The sequence below is a fragment of the Parasteatoda tepidariorum genome, chromosome 7, assembly GCF_982258835.1.
Source record: "Parasteatoda tepidariorum strain Cologne lab strain chromosome 7, Ptep-v5.0, whole genome shotgun sequence".
NCBI lineage: Eukaryota > Metazoa > Arthropoda > Arachnida > Araneae > Theridiidae > Parasteatoda > Parasteatoda tepidariorum.
In genome coordinates, this window is record NC_141761.1 from 46,127,852 (window position 1) to 46,151,263 (window position 23,412).

The following is a 23,412-nucleotide window of genomic DNA, read 5'->3' on the forward strand; positions in this document are numbered from 1 at the left end:
TGCTCATTTTACCACGAATCAAGCTCGTCTTCTACCAAACAGAGGTAGCGTTCGCTGAGGTGGCGATTGAAAACAAGCAATTGTCAACAAGAATGTTAAAACAGACTTTGATCTCCAACTGACTTATTTGCCCAGCCTCAATCTTAAACTTCAAATAGACAGCAGTTTTTATACCTTACGTAATTTCATTACAATTTGATAAAATTAAAAAAGGGGTAGATTATTTTGTGTCCCCTAGACCGATTTATTGCTTTTTCTTGCATTTTTCATCGATTGGTAAACGCATGTATAAAGCTCTTTTTTATCAGTCTGTTGGCCCAAAGAGATCACATCGGAACTCTGTGTTTGAGTATGCGTGCTTATTTTTCTCACTTACACCAACACAAATTGTTTTTCTTTTTGTCTGCAACTACTTGTATCACTCATAAAAGTTTATATTTTTTAATGAAATGCAATTCAAATATGATCGAAAGTATTTATTATTGTTTTAAATGGAAAAGATACGTTGGTAAAGATAACTTTCAGGGAAACAAAACGCTATGGTAATACCTTACACAACAAATTATATATTTTAAATAGAACAAATAAGAGGAAAATTGCAAGTTCATAACATTGTAATTTCTCCCGATATTTATCTATATTTTCTGAAATTAAAAAGTTTCACATGATTAGTTTCTTCTATTATATTTGAAAAGAATATGTTTGTTTAAATTTGCAAACAAAACCTTGTTTTTCAAAAAAATTGATGTTACAGTTAGAACTATGGTTTTTTTGACATAACAGCTCTTTTAAGAACAATGGCAGATCATAATATAAGTTTATGAAAAAAGGTCAGAAATAAAGTAACAGCATGGTAGCATTTTACATTTAAACCATTTGACCATTTGTAATAAAATTATAATGCATATTTTCATAAAGCACTGAAAACATTTTCTGAATTGGCATTTTAAGAACAATGGTAAAAGTTGCTTGTGATCTATCATAAATATATTTTGTATTTGATGGCAGAGAAAAAGGATAGTTATTCATCATCTGTCCTAAAAATAAAAACAAACAAATCCTACAGAAGTCCAGCTGTCCCCCTGTGACGTCATGGTAGTACGCGGTTATTTCTTTTTTTTCCAGTCTTTCCTCCATTAAATTCGGAGTGATAGTTCTTAAAGGAATTGAAGTATCTTAATTTCAAATTGCAAATTAGTGCTTTGATGCATAGTGCACCCAAAAGCAAAACAACTGACACCACTTGCAAATGAATTTTTCGCCATAGAAAACGAAAAATTGTATTAAAAGAAATAAGTTGAAAGATGATGTAAACAAAAAAAAAATAGAAATTAATACAAGCGAATCTTCTACGGGAGATAAAACAACCTCTGCAAAAAACTTTCGATCGTAGTAAACCAAAAAATCGAAATTGTATGCCACTTTGGAATTTCTTCATTAAAAAATTTAACAAATTTAATAATTAACTTGCTTTCATTTCTTCCACTATGAAAAATTGAACTCCTCCGATAAGTTGTTATTAATTGATGTAATGTTATTAATTATACAAATATATGTTGTTATTTATATTATGCATGTGATTAAGTCGTTATTTAAGGCTGTTTTAAATTTAAGAAATGGGACGTAAATACCTACTTAAATTTAAATATTGCACCATTAAATGTAAATATCTTTATATTTCTATACAATTTAAAGCTGGTTTTCGGAAATTCACTAAAATGCCACTAAACATTATTTCCCACTAAACTCTGCAATCTACATTAATAAACGCTTCAAAGCAGTTCATTCATTTTATTTCTGATAGATATTGTAGTGTGAGTTTTTCTTTTTTGTTAAGAAAAACTGTGCAATTGTATGAAAACACTTTTGGCGAAGTATTTGATGCGTTTCAAAAGGAGTTGAATTTCATATAAAAAATAATGTGCAGAGAACAACGGGAGACTAATTTGTTCTATTCCTTCTCATTTTTTAGAATATAACTCCTCTGGATATGTTCAAGATGGCCGAAAAATTCTTTATATCTATAGGCATGATGCCTATGCCAACAGAGTTCTGGAATAAATCCATTATCGAAAAGCCCCTCGACAGAGAAATGGTGTGCCACCCCTCTGCTTGGTATTTCTATGATGGAAACGATGTTAGGTAAGATGGAGTCCATGTTTTCTTTTTGATTGTAGACAATAGTCTTCTGTGTTTGAAATAGAATTTAACAAATCTATGATTAATAAGTTTACAAATTATGATTAATGAGTTATCATGTTTAAAATGCTTATTATTTTATAAAGTGCTATTATCATAAAAAGAAAGATTCTTTATAAGATTTATAAGAAATAACGACACATACTCAAATATACTACAATTTGGGTTTGGGAGAAAATTACTAACAAGTTACAGCAAGGAAGAGGAATTGGACTGGAGAAAAAATTCAACGATAGTTACCAGTCCTCAGACACTAACCTTGATTTCTGGAAATCACTTCAGATGTTGAAACATTTCATAAATAATTACTTTTCTAGTATCTTATTCTTCCCAAATGTTTAGAAATCGATTTTCTTCTTAATTTCCACATCTAGCAACATCAAAGACTCTCTCCTCCAATGTATCCATTATTTTATTTGATTATCTGTTTTGATCTTGTTACCTCTACTCTGTTGATTAACATCTTTCTGTTCCTCGTTGTAATTTATTTGTCATTTTCTTCTGCATCTTTGAGTTTCCTTCTTTCATTCTTAGTTTCAACTTTGAAGCTATATTTTAACTGTCGATTCTAAATTATATCATATGTCTGTTGTTCCTATATGTTCATTTGATGAAGCTTCAAATTCAAATATTACAAATCAAAATCTTCAAAGTTTATTCATATCGAGCTCTTATTTCATTATAAAGGGACTCAATTCATAATATTTTATGAAATTCTATTAGAGCTTGGTATAGACCAATTAAAAGGCAGATTAGATAGTGATACTAAGAGAAATTTTAGTGAGTTTGATTAATTTAACTTGATGTTAATACTTTCCTCTTTAGTGTCTTTAAAGAAGAAAGGTATGTGCTTTGCCTTTTTCGTAAACTACCATTTGGCAAAATATATAAAATTTCATCATTCATTTGAACTGTTCACACAATGGATTTTTATAATGTGTCTCTGTTTAGCTCTAAGCTTTCGTAGCGCATGCCAAATACTTATTTTTTTCAAAACTTCTTTTATCGCGAACTTTCAAAATGTTTAATATTTTTTTTCAGATAATTTTTTAAACATAATGCAACGGGTTAATGCATTGGTTCTATATAATACATGGATACATGATACTATGGATACATGAAATATCCAAACATTCTCATTGAAAAAAGGAATCGTTATGATGTAGTTTTCCTTTTAAAGATCAAAATAAATGAAAGCTTAAAATAATGAATAAGCTTAAAATTAAAATGTTAATAATAATGTTAATAATAAATAAAGTTATAAATGTATTGTTTGTCTATAAAATATTCTTTAACTCCCATTTAATGGAATTTCCCAGATAGAATGCCACCAGATGCATAGCAACCAGATAGAATGATTAGATTAAATTTTATTTCGATAGAATCGGAAACTAAATCCGTGACACAAAATCTCTATTCATGCGATAAAACATTTTGAGATATTAAAACTAAACACTTCTTAATTTAGTTATAGCAAGTCGTTCATCGTAAAGAGATTAAATCTGATTGAGGAAAATGAGGAGAATGAGAGAAGCGATCAGAAAGCAGAGCATCTTAATTTAGAAGTAAACATTTTGATTTAATTTGTTTAAATCAAAATTTTAAATCAATGTAATTTTTCGTGTAGAGTATAATTGTAAGTAATTAACAATATTCCACAACATGAGTAGTTTGTTGCTTATTTATTTATTTTTTTTTTTTTTAGAGTTCGGATGTGCACTACAGTTGATATGGTTAACTTAGCCACAGTGCATCATGAAATTGGACACATAGAATACTACTTGCATATGAAAGATCTTCCTTTGAATAAGAGGCATGGAGTTCATCCAGGTATAATTTCTTATTTAGGGAAATATTATAAAAAATGGAATTTTTTACATTTAACTAAATTTAATTGCAACTTAATCTCTTAAATCCCTTAAAAATAAAATAAAGAATCTGCCGATAGTAACTCGAGAACTGACGAGTTACTATCGGCAGTTTTCGAGTATTAGTTATTTCATAATTTGTCCATATTAACAGCACTATGAATAGAAACATAAATATTAACACGGAAACTGTTATTTTTTATTAATCAAAATTAAGTGGTGGTGGTTAAGGAATAGAGCACTCCCCTCCCAATAAGGCGACCCAGGTTCGAATCCCAGCGATGACTGCTCGATACACCTTCTTGACCACAGTGCTAACGTGAAATATATTCAGTGGTAAGTTGACCATAGAGTCCTCTTGTCTTGTCGTAACTGCGGGAAATTTTAGTATTTTTCCTTTTCATGTAAAGCAAATACGGAATATTTCAATCCAGAATTGGTTTAGCGATACCAGATTCCAGGAGTTCCCTTGTCTTTTGGGTTTTGGTCAGGTTCAAATCCCAGCGAGAGTTGCTCGATACGAATTCTCGACCATAGTGCTAACATAAAATATACCCAGTGGAAGATGGATCCATCAGGCTAATCGTGGTTTTCTTCTCCATGTAACACAAAAAGCGGGTAAATTTCATCAAATATTCCTCCATGAAGTTAAATTTCTCCCAATACTTCATACGGGAGTTCCCTTGTCTTCTGAATTGGGTTCGAAATTATAAGGCTATGGAGATAAATATTGGTAGTCGAAATCTCTAAAGTGGGTCGGCTTTTTAAATGACGTTTATAAAATAAAATTAATCAAAATTGAGCAGCGATGACTCAGGAGATAAAAGTTTGCCACCACCTGATTTAAACCAGGTTCAAATCTTGCACATCTTCTATAAGAAGTATTCTGCACTTGGCTCGCATGAACCACAGTGCTAACGTAAGATGTACGCAGCACGTAACGCAAATATGGAATATTTCTATCAAGAATTGGTTTAGTATTTAATCATCTTGAAATATTTCTCCTGTACAGTTTGCTATATCTTTCATATGCGGATGCATGGATGCCCCTTCCATACATGATATCATAAAAGGTATAATCAAGGAAGTAGTTTCTTAAGTATAATGCCATGTATTACTTTTAGTATGTACTTGAATCAGATAAAATTTACATTTACAATGGCTAGAAGTAACTATTAATAAATAGTATGTGACACTACTTCAAAATAGAAAACTATATGTGTACTTAATTGAGTCTATTCATGTTTTATGCATGTCATGAGTTTTGTGCAAGCGCCGCTACCTTCGGGGAAAAAATTTTTCTGTTAAGATTATTACTAACAAAACTTAAATTACAATAACATACTACCGTAGAAAAACCCGTAATAAATGCTTTCACGTTTTGTTTTTGTGTTGTAATGCCATCTTAAAACAAATCATTTACTCGATTTAATGAAAAATGATGTAATGTCTTGATTATTTTTTATATAAATGATGCTTTATAAAGAAAAAAAAATAATCTAGCGGCTAGAAAATGTAAATATTTATAGAGTAAAAAATATTTGTTTACTCTATAAATATCCAGCATTATGTTTAAAAGCCCTCTGCTATCAGTTTTACCAATTGCTAACAGTGCAAAATCTTTGTGCTAACAGTGTAGCAAAAATATATTTCTCTGCCTGGTGACCTAATTTATTAAAACGTCATGAAATCTGTATTTTTTGTTAGCCAGCATATATGTAATTAAGCTGCAATTTCAATAATTGCGATGTTCCAGCACCACTTCGCACACCAACCCCCGTGATTGCTTATCACTGTTTTTTTCTTTTTCTAAAATCACCTTTTTCAAATAGCAATGATCATTTTGGTAATGAAATATATTGTAATTAGGAGGTTTCGCCCCCAGCTCGCTGGCGCTCGCCGGGGGTTGGTAGCATGATTTTGTAGTTCCCCAAACAAATTTTATATTTGTTCAGTAATCAGTCTCTCTCTCTAACAAAACATTTTTGTTAGAGAGAGATTATTTAATTGTTTCTCACTTTTGCTTTTAGCATTTCAAGAAGCTGTTGGTGACGTGATAGCTCTCTCAGTAAGAACCACTGATTATTTAGAACGAATTGGTCTTTTAGAAGAAGCTACAGACGATCCAGGTAATTTGATCTACATGGCCAAGAGAAAAACCAACATTTATTATTTTAAAAATAGAGTTCAATGTAAATAAAACCATTTAATAGTTGTAAAAGAAGTATATACATTCAAGTAAAATATGAAACTATAATTGCATTTTTCTTCTTGATTACGATTTTCTTTTCTATTTAGTCAGGGTTCTTTAATGTTACATAAAATATTTATGCTGAGTTTACTGAAATAAAAAGATACATATAAATTAGTTTAAAAGAGTAAGTCTTAAGTAAATAATATCATAGAATTTATAATATTGTTTACTTCCGATTTAAAATCTTTAAGTAATTAGTTATTTTAATTTTATTTATTTCTAGTAAATGCAACTAAAGCTTTTATGTAATAAACATAAAAATTTGTAAAATAATACATCAAAGAATTTTAAAAACTGACTCATTGTTGATTTTATATAGATAATTCCTGAAATATAACTAGAACATTATTTTAGCAATTTCAGTGTTAAAAATTTGAATATAATTTAAATAAAAATTAATTTCTAATATTTAATATCTATGGTAATTAGTAATTCCGAACTTAAAGCTTTTACTGCAGGAAAATCGTTGTTTCCTTTTGATATAGACTATTTAATATTTAGTAAGAAACAAGAGTTACTGATACAATTATTTATTATACTATTAAAATTTTAATTTAGAACAAATATTTTGTACTAATACTCTAATTTCTTTGTTCTACAGAAACTGAAATCAATAACCTACTTTACGTGGCATTGGATACAATAGCATTTCAGCCATATGGATTGATCGTAGACCTTTGGCGATCGACTATCTTCAATGGGTCTACAGACAAAAGTGAACTCAATAAAGCTTGGTGGAAATTAAGGTAATGCATAAAAATACGCCTGTTTGCTTTTAATTTATACTTGTACATAACTATTTATTAGCGGAACCTAGTACTTCGAAAGCAATTTTGTTGCAACATGATATATATATATATATATATATATATATATATATATATATATATATATATATATATATATATATATATATATATATATATATATATATATATTATATATATATATATATATATATATATATATATATATATATATGTCTTTTTATTTATCTTATATGTTCAGTTGAATATATGCAATTCGTATTTATAATTACGTTCTACTTCCAATGATCCAAGTTTGACGGTAATATAATATTTACTCTTAATATTCTTTCAGGCTCGATTATCAGGGGGTGTGTCCTCCGGTTTTACGAAGTGAAGATGATTTAGATGGTGGTACACAGCACTACATAGGAGCTGATTGCAGTTACATAGCGTATTTATTATATTTATTTATTAAAACTTTTACGCTTCAACCATAAAACTAAATATCTTACGAGCCTTAATAGAAGACCATTTTAATGTGCTGATTTTGAGTTAAAATAAGGATTGGGTGAAGGGGAAAACGAGAAGACATCTATCGGAAAAAAATTGTGTATGAACAACTAAGAATGTACGGTGTGCAAAATAAAAAAAACTGACCACCCTTAATAACATTTGATCTAATAATAGGTCTCTTCATCTCGCCCTAGAATTCAATCTCAATGGTTCGTGAGGGTGACCTATAATATGCTAATTGATAGACAACAAATTGATGCTAATTGATTAGCAGACGATAATTTAAATTACGAAATCTAGCACAAAAACTTACTTTCTGAGTAAATATGCCTTTTTTCAACGGATTCGGAGTTTTGACAACCAAAATGTAGGGGTAGCCGCAATTTGGGAAATATGGTCTCAATCGTTTGCTCAGGAGAGCGATCTAAAGTTTGGACCTCTTATTGTTATTTTTACTTTTTGCGTATTTCGCCATATCTCGAGAACTTTTTAAATTAATTGTAACATTTTTGCACACAATTATAAAATTCGTTTATCCAAAGATATGTACCAGCAAAAATAAATTTTAATAAATATATATTATAATTTTGTTAAATAATAGTTGAAAAATATTGAATTAAAAGGTATAAAAAATTTTACATCATAATTTTTAGAGTATGTAATTTCACATGACGAATCACAAAATTGGCTGAATAGCTGCTGAGAAATTTAAATCTGAAAAAGTCGCTTAGTTAAAATTCGATTTCTCAGAAACTATTCGACCAGTTTCCTCAACATTTTTATTTTTCCATGTAAAATTACGTATTTTAAGGTGACGCAAGAAAATTGTATGCCTTACAATTCAAATGTTTTCAGACTTTTATTAAATAAAATAATAAAAAATTTTTTACTAAAATTTATTTCTTACAAGGAATTATCTTTGTATAAACGACTTTCATAATAGTGTACAAAAGTTTTTTAATTCTCTTAGAAAGTTCTCCACAGATGACGAAATTCTCAAAAAGTTAAATTAACATTAAGGAGACTTAACTTTGGATTGCTCTTCTGACCAAACTATGGGGACCATATTTCCCAGATTGCGGCTGACCTCTATATTTTGGGGTTCAGAAATCTAAATCTGTTTTAAAAAGATGTCTTTATTCAGAGAAAATTCGTTTCTGTGTCTGATTTCGTAACCTAAAATATCATCTGCGCTAATTAAATAGCCTATTTCGGACCACCCCTTCGAATATTTGAGAATCAGTCCTAGAACGTCAAGATCCGATCCTTAAATCAAAAGTTATTCAGGGCTGTCCATTTTTTTAAAATTATTTTTTTGTTTTCTTTTCTTTGGCGAACTGTACATTCAGTATGATTTCAAGCGGAAACAACTAACTTAAAAAATGCATCCGATATCTACAAGAGACGTGTCAGATTTAAAATGTCAAGTGGTAGGATTCCTGTGATAATTCTCGAGTGTTAAGGAATCTTTCACCATGAGTGAGGTGTCAAAATTTATAGCAAAATATGATATCAAACTTTTAAAGTTTCCTTAAATGATTTTTCAGCAATGAATACCAATTGATGTTGTTTTTTTTTGTATTTCGATTATATTTTAAAGATTTATAACAGTTATTTAACATCATAACCAAATATTGACTTGAACTGCCTGAAAACGTTAGATTATAGAATGTGTAAGAAAAACTTAATTTTTGATCTAAAGTTCAATTTATCACGCACTAACAAATCTTTAAGGAATTTCTAAGTTACAGTCGGACCTCGTTAAGACGAAAACGCTTAATACTAGTTTTTACTGAACAGGAAATAAAACAGTTTCCTCGTTACGTTATCTTAGGAAACAATAAAATTTGCATTGCTTTTTACGAACGTAGAAACAAGCTACTACTTGCACTTAAGATGAAGTAAATATTATGCCTAATGAAAAAAAATCCCTTACTGTGACATTTAAGGCAGCCTTCATCGCTGTGAGAAGGTTTTTACTTTTTATAAACTAGACAAATGGGATTAATGCATTTGGTTTTGTAACAAAGTAGAGAGGCCACCGTTAATTCATATGAATCTGCACTTGGTGACATCCCAAACGGAGCACTTGAGCAGGCTTTGACTTCTGATATCGAGGTATATGGTGCCGATCTAAAAGATTACTCTGGAAAAAGAGAAAAATTTTGAATTTTTTCACAGCTGATGTTGAAATTTTTTTAATGTTAGTTATTTTTTGTGAACGTTTGTTGATTTTAGGTGAAGTGAAATTTTAAGTGCGAAATCGAGCGGATAAAAATATTTTTAGTTTGGAAATAAAGCAGAAAGTTTTTTTTTTTGGGGGGGGGGGGGGTTTGATGATGGGATTTTGAAAATATAGCAATTGCAGTAAAGCACGGTGTATATGTGCTAGTACTCTTTTGTTAATCATTGATAATCGAGAATAAATTGAAGCTACTTGTGCAATTAATCATTTAGAGCATACAGGAAAACTGATGAGGTCTGCAAAAAATACAGACATTTACGTTGCTTCATTAGGGTGGATAAGAGAAGCATGTAGAATACAAATTTCAAACAAATATCTATAAGCGATTTTTTAAAAAAAATAGGGAAAAGGAGAAAAAAAAATTTCAAATTTTTTAAACAATTTCTCCTTAGACATTTATTTTTAATAAGCATAGTACAGTACAAATGCAACCGTCAGGTGTACACGTTGTGTGAGTATAGGCTAGTACGTTCGTAGGGCGTAAAAATATCTTTTCGGTAAAAAATAGAGATAAATATAAAATCAACATAAAATATACAACTTTATGGTGATTTAGAAGTTAATTTGTCATCAGTAAGATATTTAAATTCTTTGATATCTGTGCAATAGTGATTTGTTTGTTTGTTTTTTAAATTTAACTAGTAACGGTTAACACGGAAAAAAAAATTTGACCTTCGGCTTTGTCATAACGAGGTCCGACTGTAATTAACTTATAAAATCAGATACTTTCTATTAATATGCATACCATTTTACCAATTGTTTCTGATTTTTGGTCTTCAAAATAGAGGGGTAGACGTGATCATGTCTTAGTACCCATTTAATAAAATTAAGATCCTAACCCATGCCCCATAAAGAAATCCAAATCCATCGGGAAAAAATAGAAAATATAGTTTTTGAATCTAATTCCATAACTTAAGAAGATATTGTTTGTTTAGCTGGTATATTCAAATTTAATTTCTCAAAACATTAAAATTTCATTCCAGAACGTAAAAATCCGATCATTAGACCATAAGTTATTCGGCTTCACCACTCTTTTTATTTCGCTCACTGTATACATGTTTAAATTTCCCTAATTTTTTATTGACACAATAATTAAGAAATTATATTACCTAAAATAAGTATAAGAAGAAATCAATTTCTTTTTATAAATACAAATTATGATCTGAGATAATAATATTTTTAAATGAAGTAAATCAAATATCGTAACTTTATATAAAGGGAGATTTGACTTCTCCCCTTTTTTTATTTGGCTCACTGTATACATGTTTAAATTTCCCTAATTTTTTATTGACACAATAATTAAGAAATTATATTACTTGAAATAAGTATAAGAAGAAATCAATTTTTTTCATAAATGCAAATTATAATCTGAGATAATAATATTTTTAAATGAAGTAAATCAAATATCGTAACTTTATATAAAAGGAGATTTGACTTCTCCCCTTTTTTTATTTGGCTCACTGTATACATGTTTAAATTTCCTTCATTTTTTATTGACACAATAATTAAGAAATTATATTACCTAAAATAAGTATAAGAAGAAATCAATACTTTTTTTATAAATACAAATTATAATCTGAGATAATAATATTTTTAAATGAAGTAAATCAAATATCGTAACTTTATATAAAAGGAGATTTGACTTCTCCCCTTTTTTTATTTGGCTCACTGTATACATGTTTAAATTTCCTTCATTTTTTATTGACACAATAATTAAAAAATAATATTACCTAAAATAAGTATAAGAAGAAATCTAAATTTTTTTATAAATGAAAAGTCTTATAATCTGAGACAATAATATTCTTAAATAAAACAAACCAACTATCGTAACTTTATATAAAATGAGATATCAAGAATTTAGAAAAGTTTTTATTGTTATTACTACTACTTTTTTGCATTTTTTTGTCACGTCAAGAATAATGAAATACTTTTTATACATTTTTTCAGGAATTTCGCAAGTACAATAGTTCAGTTTCAATTTCATCAAGCTCTTTGTGAGGAAGCCGGTCACGAAGGCCCTCTACATAAATGCAGTATATATAAAAACAAAAAAGCCGGAAAACTTCTAAGGTAATTATCACAACATTAATTAAAGCACTAACTAACTAATTAAAACACTAACTAAATTTATTTTCAAACTACACTATTTTGTACACTCTTAAAAAATTTTCTTATCTTGGCATTTTAGCATAAATATATCGCATTTAAGTTTTGTACATTGATCAAGCTTCCAAAAAATGCAATGAAAAAGGATCATTTCGACAAAAACGAAGCTTCTTAAGCCTGACTTCATAGCAAGCTACAGTTCCTGAATATCTTTTATCTGAAATTCTTAATTTTTTAGCTGTAGACTCATAAATAATATTAAATACATCCAAAAATATTTTGTTCAATATTTCTTTCACACAATAAGTGTTACAGGTCTAAACCGAAAAAAAAAAGATAAGTTTCAATATTCTTTACGACTTTCACGTTTAATTACTAACCACCGACGTTAAATAAATAAATACGTATTTTTCAAGCATTAAAAATGTAAAGTTATTTTTAAATCAAAACCACAGAATAGATTTCTAAACAATCGATTGTCTATTCTTGACATTTAATGAAATTTTGTTTTCTAAACTGTTATTTTGTTAAAACTAAACATACTCATGAACTTTTTTTAAAAAAGGTCAAATAATAATTTTTTTTTTCAGTGACATGCTCAAATTGGGTAGCTCAGTGCCATGGGCAGAAGCTATGAAAGTGATTACAAAAGGAAAAACTGATAAAATGGATTCTACCTCTATTCTGGAATATTTTCAACCTCTATATGCCTGGTTAAAGAACCAAAATAGGAATGAATTTGTTGGGTGGAACACTAGTAACGATCCTATGAAGTGTCCATAGTAAAGATTAAAAATGGAACTCAATTTTAGGTGTCTAAATTACATTACAAATTTGTTGTTGTTGTTGTTGTCGTATACCAGTATACCATTATATAGTATATCAAGAGGGTGCGCTTCTTCTTATTTTCCAGTGGCGCCATCTATGGCCAAGACTTCGACTTTGTCCACACATATACGTCAAAACCCGTTAATAGGGCGTACCCATTAATACATCCTCAGGTCGTAGTTTTAGCCTGAACCATAGAATGGTCAATTTCTTATTCAAAACCCCCAAAGTATAATTTGTAATGAGAACATTGAGTATTTTGTGACCCAACAGATTTAAAGTCACCATCTACTTCATCGGGAATCTTCATCCGGCATATATTGAACTAACAACCTCTTGTACATGGGCCCAAGATCCTAGTTATCAAGCTATCCCAACCCACATTATAAATTTTTATGATGTAATAGGAAAAGAAACTCATTAACTTTTAATAATTCAGAATGAGATTTAAGTAAATGTTCCAGATTATCTGGTGTTTGATTATGCAGCACATGTAATTAAGCTTGAATGTCGGGTGCTTGTGGCTTGATTGCAAAGGTCTGATATTAAATTTATTATTTGTTTTACTTTGAGTTTACACAATTTAAACAATTCAAAATTGTAGTACAATAGTTCCAGATTATTAGATCTAAAATGTCGTGCATGGTCTGATCAGAAAAATTGAATGCTGGGAATCCAGTCCGAAAAGGGGCATGAATTCAACAAGGACTGTTCCGTTTCATATTCAAAGAATGAAAATTCAATTTTAAATTCCATGAATGATATTAATCCTATTTGGAGTCTAATCAATGAAATGGATTTCATACGAAATGTTCAATGAATAAAATGAATTTAATATGAAATTTTCAATGAGTAAAAGGAATTTATTCTGAAAGTTTGTGGGTCAGAGAACAGACGAATTTTTGCAATTGACTTTTATATCGCTTAATTACAAACATATGACGATATTTTTAACAATCTTAATAAATTCGAATTTCACGTAACGTTGAAAAAGGAGCCTCAATTAAATGTAATCTTTTAACTAAACGACTAAAAACTACAAGATTTAATTAAAAGCAGTCATTAAACACTAACGATTCTTGTAATTTCCCATTGGTGGTATGACTCAGTTGAAGTAAAGACTTTAAATAATATTGTCTGCATTTATATGTTTTTGTTAAGAAGATCTTTGTCCTGGTGGTTTTGTGTAAAAAAATATTATTTTTAATTTTACATTCACATATAATATAAATTTTCTAAAATACAAAATATTTTATTGCTGAAATCATTTGCTATTAAAGCTATTTACGATTAAATAAAATAATTTGAAATATTCTGTTTCTCGTTGTTTTATGTATGGATTGAGTGTCCAATGACTGAAAAAATGTTCTAGTTTCTAAGATTATTTAAGAAACCAATCTCTTCGTCAAGTCCTACAACAAAGTTGCTTAAGAAATCTTTTGACTAATCAAACATGCATAATCAAACCTTCATTTATATACTAACTTTATTTAATTGTGTCAAAACTATTAAACTAATCCAACATTTTATATAATGATACAGTCCAACCATTTCTCGGAAAAACTAGATCAAAACAAAACAATCGACATTGAAATTGTGAATTCAAACATTTTATTAACTTCAATACATCTGAAGATAAATATTTTATTTTATAACCGTTGTAAAACAACTGACCCAATAGTGGGTTCACGACAACCAATGTTCAAATCCGTATCCTTTTAATTTTGAACCCAACAATCCAAAAGACAAGGGAACTCCTGGATCAGTACCCCCAGACGGAAACCTGGAGGACTTTGTGACCCCGACAGATTTAATGTGCATCAGTCACCACTTACTATATGGGGAGTTTTCGGTGTTCTGTCCCCTGAGCCACCAGGTCTCACAATGGATTATTTGCAATGGCGTGATAAACATTCCTGATAATTTTCTAAACGTATACCATCACAATTTCGATCTGCAGAGAGGATGGCTCCCCCACTGAACAGTTTAACGGAGACCGATACCACACACCCTTGATTCCTTCGCAAGCTACTTAAAATGATCTCCCATTCCTTCAGTAATTGCAGTTAATGATGCTTGACTTAGGTGATCTTCTTGGTGCCGTGAGTTACGAACACTAAATTGTGGGACAAAAAATGTTAAAAGCTAACAGTCTATATTCAGATAAAATGGTCATTAAAGATCATTGTTTTATCATTTTTTTTTCAGCAAGCAGTCTCATTTTTGAAGAACTCTGTAACTAATTTACTATTTGGTTAGAATACACTGCATGGTTGCCAAAACAGACAGCAGCAAACTATGCTTTTCTGTCTCCTTCCGTTTCTCATAAAATGATATTTAAAGTCTTCAAAAAATTTTGACCACCCGATATGAAAAATATACACATTTTGCTGAAAGAATTCTAATTTTATAACAAGAGTGTTATTATAACCTTATCTTCAGCACCGTATACATTGTGATATCCACTATCTTCCAAATTACCAAAATCGTAGTCATTGGTGCTGTTTTTTTTTTTTTTTTTGACTTCTTTTTTTTTTTGTTGCTGTTTTTGTTTGCTGTTTTGCTGTTTTTGTTTTTGTCTTCTTTTCACATCACATGATGTGCTGTTAACGTAAAAAAAGTATTTCCCTGGTATATCTGGTATTTTATATTATTCTCTTCGATGGAAATCTTCTTCACTGGACAATTTTAAAAAATAAAAGTCAAAATACTATTAATCTTTTATAATGTAATAATAACAGCTTAATTTATATCTGATCATTTTATTTATCTTAAAACACTTAATTCAAGTTCTTGGTGGTGTATAGGTTTCTTAAATTTTTACAAGTTAACAGTAAAACACAAAGAACCATTAATCAGTTAACAAATCATTTAACAAAGTAAATCTCCCGAAATAATTTCTATCTCTTAGATTTCTATCTCTAAAGATATCTAAATTTTTCAGAATCAGATTATGTTTAACATATTACAACCTTTTTTTTTTAGAAGATAAATTGTTTAATGTTATTCTTATTTTATTTTTTCAATTAATATTTAGAAAAACTTAATTTTGCTAAACAAATAATTCAGTATAATACCATTTTTATTATACTTAATAAATGTTACGTTAATTTTGAAATTTATTGGTTTTGTTGAAAAATGAGAATAATTCAATTTTAATCGTTTATTGTTATAAAATACCTAAAACCCATTATTCATCGGAATTTTCATTCTGGAGTCGTTTTAAACATTAAAATGTGCCGTTTCAAAGCTATAACGTTAACGTTATAACCCTATTACTATGAAATCAATATTACAATCTAAATTTTCAGAGGAATGTTTTAAACAACCAAACGTCATAAAAAGGAAAGAAAAATAGTTTCTGAAAAAGTGACATCCACTTTAAACACTTTAAATACATGAGAGCCCACGGGTAATCGTATATCAGTAGTCTCATGCAAAATTTGAAAATTCAAAACTGGACAATTTCTGTAAAAATTCAGAACAATATTAACACTTATGCATGTTCAAGAATTCTACAGATTTATAAAATAAAGTACTTCCCCGCTCTGAAATTGCCAAAGACATTATGAAATCCAAGCCATTAACACTAGAAAAGGCTAAACAATAAAGTCTGATGGATACCTATAAAGTCTGATGGATGGTCAGTGTGACCCTTCCTAGATTGTTTGTGCGTACATTAATTAGACATCCAATTAAAATATATTCATAATTAATTTAATAAAAGTATATTAGAGACTCAATTGCTAAAATTCTATTTTTTATAGTGGGCTTTTTTTTCTTCGTTAATGAAAATACTTTATTAAACCGATCATTGACTTTTCAATTACGTATAATTTTTCAGATAATTGAGTTTCCTTTAACTTATATTCATTCATTATATTACCTTATTCATTTCGAGACCGGAATTGACCAGATGGTCAGCTAATAATGTTTAATTTTGTAATCTAGTAATGTTGAACCCAACTCAGCAGAAAAAAAGAAATTTTAGATCAAGCATTGTGCTCGAGCCACCAGTATGAAGAACTTTCTTATGGCTATACCCTACATTTAAGCTATGTTAATATACTCTTTTTTTTCAATGAAACTGGTATACCTTATACCTACCAAAAAGTACCCTATACACGAAGCTTCCAGGGGTCATGGAATATCTACCAAAGTCCCTTAAGGGCCACTCTGGTCCCTCCCGTTATTCTAATTTTAAGGTTCTACATACGCATGCTTATAATGCTAACTTATGAATGATTAAATGAGTACATAAATTGGATCAAATTATAAAAAGTCAAAAATGCTCAATGATTTGAATCAGTCATTATTTTTTGTTTTTTGAATTACAGAGCAGCGAAAGAAGAAAAACCGAGAGGGTCGAAACAGGCCTCATTCGTCTTTCAGGTGTTAAAACACGAACAGGGAAACTACAATCCTGTCGGAGCCTCCCCCCTTCTCCAGATTTTAGCACGGGAATCAACCCCGGTCCTAATCGTGGCAGACGATACTCTACCTATCCCACACTACTTAATAAATAAATTATAATACATTGAAATATCTAGAAAAAGTACATTCAGAATAAGATACAGTGAGGGAAAAAGGGAGCACTTTTGATCAAATGATCAAATTTTCGAATACTAAGATTTAATTTTAATGATTCTATAGCCTAACCTTAAAAATACTAATTAATTTGTGTAGAAAATATTTTAAGTTCCAAAACAAGGCACAAAAACGTACTTTCTCTGAATAACGCACCTTTTTTTCGACAGAAGCAGATTTCGTACTCCCGAAACATTGGAAATATCAACAATCTGAGAAATATAGTCCCAATAGTTTCGTCTGGAGAGTGCACCAATGTTTTGTCCCCTAAATGTTGATATTATATTTTGTGCATTTCATCATATCTCGAGAAATTTTTAAATGAGTCGAACAATTTTGCTCGGATAAGTAAAATGAGTTTATCCGAAGTAATTCCACGGAACAAATAATTTTTAATAATTATTTTTTATTATTTTATTTATCAATGTGTTAAAAGTATGAATTGGAATTATATTTAAGCAAATTTCTTCATTATTTTAAGGAATGCAAATTTTTATCACAAAATACAATAATTGAGTGATATCTAACGAATAGTTTCTGAAAAATCAAACTACAAGTCGTATATTTAAAGGTAACGTTTATGTAATGAATAAAACAGTTGCAATTTCAAAAAGTAATAAATTAACATACCTAGAAAATGTACTAGGTCCTCATTCGAAACATTTTTAACTAAACCAAATACAACACAGTAAACCACCACATTTTTAAATTCCCACTTTGATTTTCTTCCATTAAAATAACAAGGAGAAACAAAAGTTAGAAATTTTTTTTCCTTGATTCATGCTCCAGTCACATGGTTTCATTTTGAACACCAAAAATACCGTGATGAGCCTGTTCAATTTGTGTTTCATCTATATGATCTTAGTGACTAAAAAATCCTATTTTAGATCCTAATCAAATTCATCGTATTCTTTTTTTTTTTTTTTGCTCACTATACAGGAAGAGAAAAAAAAACCGTTTACGGTATACTTGTTTATAAGCATTTGTACAGGAACTTCATATTTAACAGAGTTTTTTGCTTTGTGTTTTCCTTTCGTATTTTTTAGTGAAACCAATTTAAGTAAAATCAACATCAAAAATACTTGCTGGTACAAAAGGTAAGACAATCAAACAAGAGAAGATCCCCCAACTTAAACACAAGCAAAGAAATATGACTGTAATATTGTAAACGAAACACTGACTGACAAGAAAGACAGGACAATGCATATTTCATATAGCATATAAATATTAACACCACAACTAGCCTTAAATGATTTGTGAAGGAATTGTGAATCAAAATAATTGTGTGTGTCTGAAAATTGAAAATTCTGGATCAAAGCAGGGAACAGTCTTTGATAACGCAATATATCAAGGTTATTGTGTATGTGACTGAAGAAGTGGGAATTCCGGTATTTTCTAAAATGGCCGAAAATCTTTCAATAAAATTTAAAATGGTTAAGCTTTTCACACATTGTGTAATAATCACTGTCTGTTATTAAATATAACTTAATTGAATTAGTTGGAAAAACTGTATGTATGGGTCGTTCCCTATGCTCATGTTTTTTAAACTAAAAAACAATTTTCTGGAATTCACTACACAGACGAGGTTTTACCTAATTGGATATTACTATTAATAAGTCGGTTAAGAAAAAAGTATTTATGGAATGAAGAAGGTGTTATTTTTATTTGGTCGTCAACTCAATAATATCCGTAATATATATTACAAAAAAAAAAGCGAAGAAAAATAATATTCTTTTTTTCTCTCCATGATTTATATATATCTAAATAAATTATAATCAGTCTAAATAACTCCTCTCGCCAATTGACTGGAGCACTGAATTTGACTGTGGAAACGAAGTTTAACGATTTCAAGTAAAGATGTAAGATAAACATTTCGGACAAATTTTGACAGGGGTCAGCGAAGAAAGTATCAAAACCTCCCTCTCTAACATGTAAACAATCGTGTTTCCGTAGCAACAGACAACTTAAGATTCTGGTGGTGAGAGCAATTTAGCAAACAGACTAAATCATACTTAGCCTATAAAGATATCGTTTTTCTAAGCGATGCCTAGGTATTGTATACGATTACACGTACAATATCTAAGTAAAGTCTATAATAATTCGCACACGTAGCTTACAATTGACAAACATTGTCAGTAATTTTATTGCTACTCTTCGATTTTGCTGGAAACACTCGTTTTCATTTTTATTATTTTACTCATTTTGTTAAGCAAATAATAAATTAATTACTTAAGAAAAGCAGTAATAAAAAAATTATTTCTATGTATTTTTTCAGAATATTATGGCACGCAAATAAAATTTTTCTTTTGCTAAGAATTATTATTTTCACACCTTCGTAAAGAGTTATTTTTATAGCGCATTTCATACCTTCATAAAGAACTATTTTTATATAATAATAGTATAACAAATATATACTTACTTTGATTAAGCAAATCAAAAAAACTAATGCTGTTACACAAATCAATCTAATAATTTCCATAATTGGGAAAAAGCCTGAATTAAAATTAAATCATTTCCTCTGATTAATTTTTTTTTAATATCAAAAAGCTTACATGTTTTTTTTTTAAATATTATTTAAAAACCTCTCAATAAATTGTCTTATAAATAAATATTTACTATTACATGATAAAAAATTACATGTTTAGTTAAATAATGCTTTTAATACTAAGGCTTCTTTAGAAAAATAAAAAAAAATTCGTAATAATGTTTATTTAGATAGTACTTCTTTCATTTTAATGTTAATCTTATTCCCAAAAAAAATACTTATATATATATTAAGTCAGGCTTCTATATAGCGAACTTCCGTTTTGCGAATTTCTCTATTTTGCGAATTTTTTCTGGAAACCAAGAACATTGTGGAAATTTCTTCGTCAAATAACTTCCAAAAAGCGAAGTGAATTTTCTATTTAACGAATTTTTCGTTGAGATCTACTTTCCCTATTTCTCAAATTATTTCAGAACATTTTAAACTTCTTAACGCATTCTATTGGGGAAATAGCCTTGAATTGAATTTCGAAGCCACGTAACTTTTAGAGAAAGCAGTAAAATCACTTTCTCTTTTTGTTCGCATTTCAAACTAACACAAGCGACAAAATTAACGAATTATATCAGTAGCAATTAAACTTTAGAACGCATGTGATAATGTATGTTTAAAATTACTTTTATAATCAATGCAGCTATAATTTTATGCATATATTCAGGTTTTTTTAGTTGAAAATGTATGGAGCATGATTGTGTAACACTGGATAATGTTTTGCTCTATACTTGCTTTTCATGCAGATTTCTTTTATGATTAAGATTTATAATATAAATAGTGGATACTACTTTACAATAATAAAGATGTATCCATTGCTATTTTAAATATGTCTAGTATTTATGAATTTGAAACCTGTTTTGTGTCGCTTAAGCATTTCAAAAGATGATTTTCCATTCAAAATGAATCTCCCATATAACGAACTTATTATCCTTATTATCGGGATTTAGCGAGTTCGTTAAATAGATGTCCGACTGTATATATATATATATATATATATATATATATAAACACAAATTAACATGAAAAACATGAATAAAATAAAAATAAAAAACTAAATGGTAGAGAAACAAGAATGGTAAAAGCAAATAGTCGTTGTCAAGACACATCTAATTGCCATAAATAATGCGATATTTCTGAATAAAGAATAATTATCCTAAGATAAAAATTATTCTTTATATGTGTCGATATCGCAAAAAACCTATTGTTGTAAAAACTATATATATATATATATATATATATATATATATATAAGTTCAAAATGAAGAATAAAACAAAGAAAAATTATAGACATATGAAAAAAAGGGGGTGGGAAATAATAAGTAAAAAAAAAACAACAAACAATATTTTATTTAAAAAAAAAAAAAAGAAAAAAAAAGAAAAAAAAAAAAAAAAAAAAGGAAATGTTAATTAAAAAACCGGAAAAAAAGCCGGAAAAAAAAAAGATATAATCTTTTCTTCAGCCCACACGATTATATCCGCAAAACAGAGTGCTTTCTGATATTGTATCAATAAAGCCAAAGCAAAATATATTAATACAATAGTGTGAGGAGCACTCAAAAAAATTTTTATTAAATAACTACGTAAAAATAAATATAACATGTAAAAACAGATAATAAAATAAAATAAAAAGAAAAAATAAAATAAAAAACATTAAAAAGGGGGGACTATAAAGCGAGTAGCAAAATCATAACAACTTACTTGGACAGTTATTTTTCAAGAATGATTTAAAAATGTTTTCGCAGAAAGATTGCCAGATTACAAAATATGAAAACAAAAAATGAAAACAAAAGCGCAAATTGAGTGTAACCAAAGGATTCTAAAGTGTCGTTCTTACTGCACTGCTGAAGTGATTTGTTATTCTGAGTTTTGATTTGTTAGTTACCAAGGATGGGCCCGAAATGGATGTGCACAAGGTAATATTATACTGGATAATTTTAAAAATTGATCATAAATAGTTTTAGAAGATAGATGTTTATTTAAGAAAAAATATAAAATAGAAAAGAGAAACATAAATTGCCTGCTTTGTAAATAATTTTAGCCGCGGATTTGCACGATATGGATTAGTACATAGAAAAATTATTTAAATTATCAAAGAAAAATTTTTAATAGATAATTTTTAACACGGATTTGCCCGAAATGGATTTGCACATGGAAAAATTAACAAAGAAAAAATTTTAGCAGATAATTTTAACCACGGATTTGCCCGAAATGGATTTGCACATGGAATTGTATAAATTAATAAAGAAATTTTTAGCAAACAATTTATCCACGGATTTGCCCGAAATGGATTTGCACATGGAAAAACTGTATAGATTAACAAGGGAAATTATTTAGCAAAGGAATTTTTAGTAAATAATTCTAACCACGGATTTGCCCGAAATGGATTTGCACATGGAAAGATTAACAAAGAAAAAATTTTAGTACATAATTATAGCCACGGATTTGCCCGAAATGGATTTGCACATGGAAAAATTACATAAATTAACAAAGAAATTATTTAGTAAATAATTTTGGCAATGAATTTTGGCCTGAAATGGATTTGCACATGGGAAAATCATAAAAATTAACAAAAAAATGTTTAGAAAATATATCCACCAAAATATACGATTAATTCAATGATTTTATATAAAATTTTATTACATTAGTTGGGTATCCATTGTTTTTTATCAGATTTTGAAAGAGTTTATCGATTTGTATTTTGGATAAATAAATATTACTACATATTCTTTTAATTCTGTTCATTTCATTAAAAGTGGTATTTAAATAGATGCTCCTAGAAACATTAGAATTCCAAGTAACTAGTTTATTAATATTAAAATTAAAATCATTTCTTTTATCGTATAAATCAACAAAGCAGATATTTTCAACTTTCATAATACCCAAATCCAAAAAATTGAAATTAATATTATCATCATGATTACGAAGTAAGATTAATTCCTCAGGGTATATGTCACTCAATAAAACAGTAAAATCTTGTTGTTTTATCAAAACTTATCAAAACTTAACAATCAAAACTTATTGTTTTCTTAATTTTCTTAGTGTTTTCTTGTATTTATTTTTTTATTATATATATATATATATATATATATATATATAATGAGGAGTGAAACGATCTTTGAACTATGTCCGCTTAAGAGATGGATATTAAACATCATTTTATAATAGTTGTTGCTATTGACATCTTAAATTGGATTATTGGAAAACGACCACTAGGAGTAACATGCTTTTTAATTTGTGTTTTAATTAATAACTTTATTTCTTCTCCAATGTTATAACAAGGAAGAAAATAAATAAATATTTAAATAAACGTTTTAAATAATTTTTGATTTTTATATTATAATTTGTGTGCACTAACTTACAATCGTCTCGCCCCAAGCTCTTCTCTTCCATATACTGGATAGAGTATAATTGAAGAATTTGCATTGACACGTTGTGTGTTTTTTTTTTCCTCGTTAATTATTTCCTCTTCCGATATTTAGTTCAAGCTCAAAATCATAACAGGATGCATTTTAATTAGATAATCATTC

The 23,412-nt window shown here is 28.6% G+C and overlaps 1 protein-coding gene across 1 annotated transcript in view; it reads left to right on the top strand.

Moving 5' to 3' along the window:
- The window catches only part of LOC107444859 (angiotensin-converting enzyme), a 29,691-nt gene extending 15,614 nt beyond the window's left edge, over positions 1–14,077 (top strand). The window contains exons 8-14 of the mRNA XM_087167807.1: positions 1,973–2,142; positions 3,905–4,029; positions 6,098–6,196; positions 6,923–7,067; positions 7,423–7,521; positions 11,776–11,898; positions 12,525–14,077. Coding sequence (XP_087023933.1) covers positions 1,973–2,142; positions 3,905–4,029; positions 6,098–6,196; positions 6,923–7,067; positions 7,423–7,521; positions 11,776–11,898; positions 12,525–12,717 — 954 coding nt within the window. The 3' untranslated portion in view covers positions 12,718–14,077. The remainder of the gene's footprint in view (positions 1–1,972; positions 2,143–3,904; positions 4,030–6,097; positions 6,197–6,922; positions 7,068–7,422; positions 7,522–11,775; positions 11,899–12,524) is intronic.
- The last annotated feature ends 9,335 nt before the right edge of the window (positions 14,078–23,412 follow it).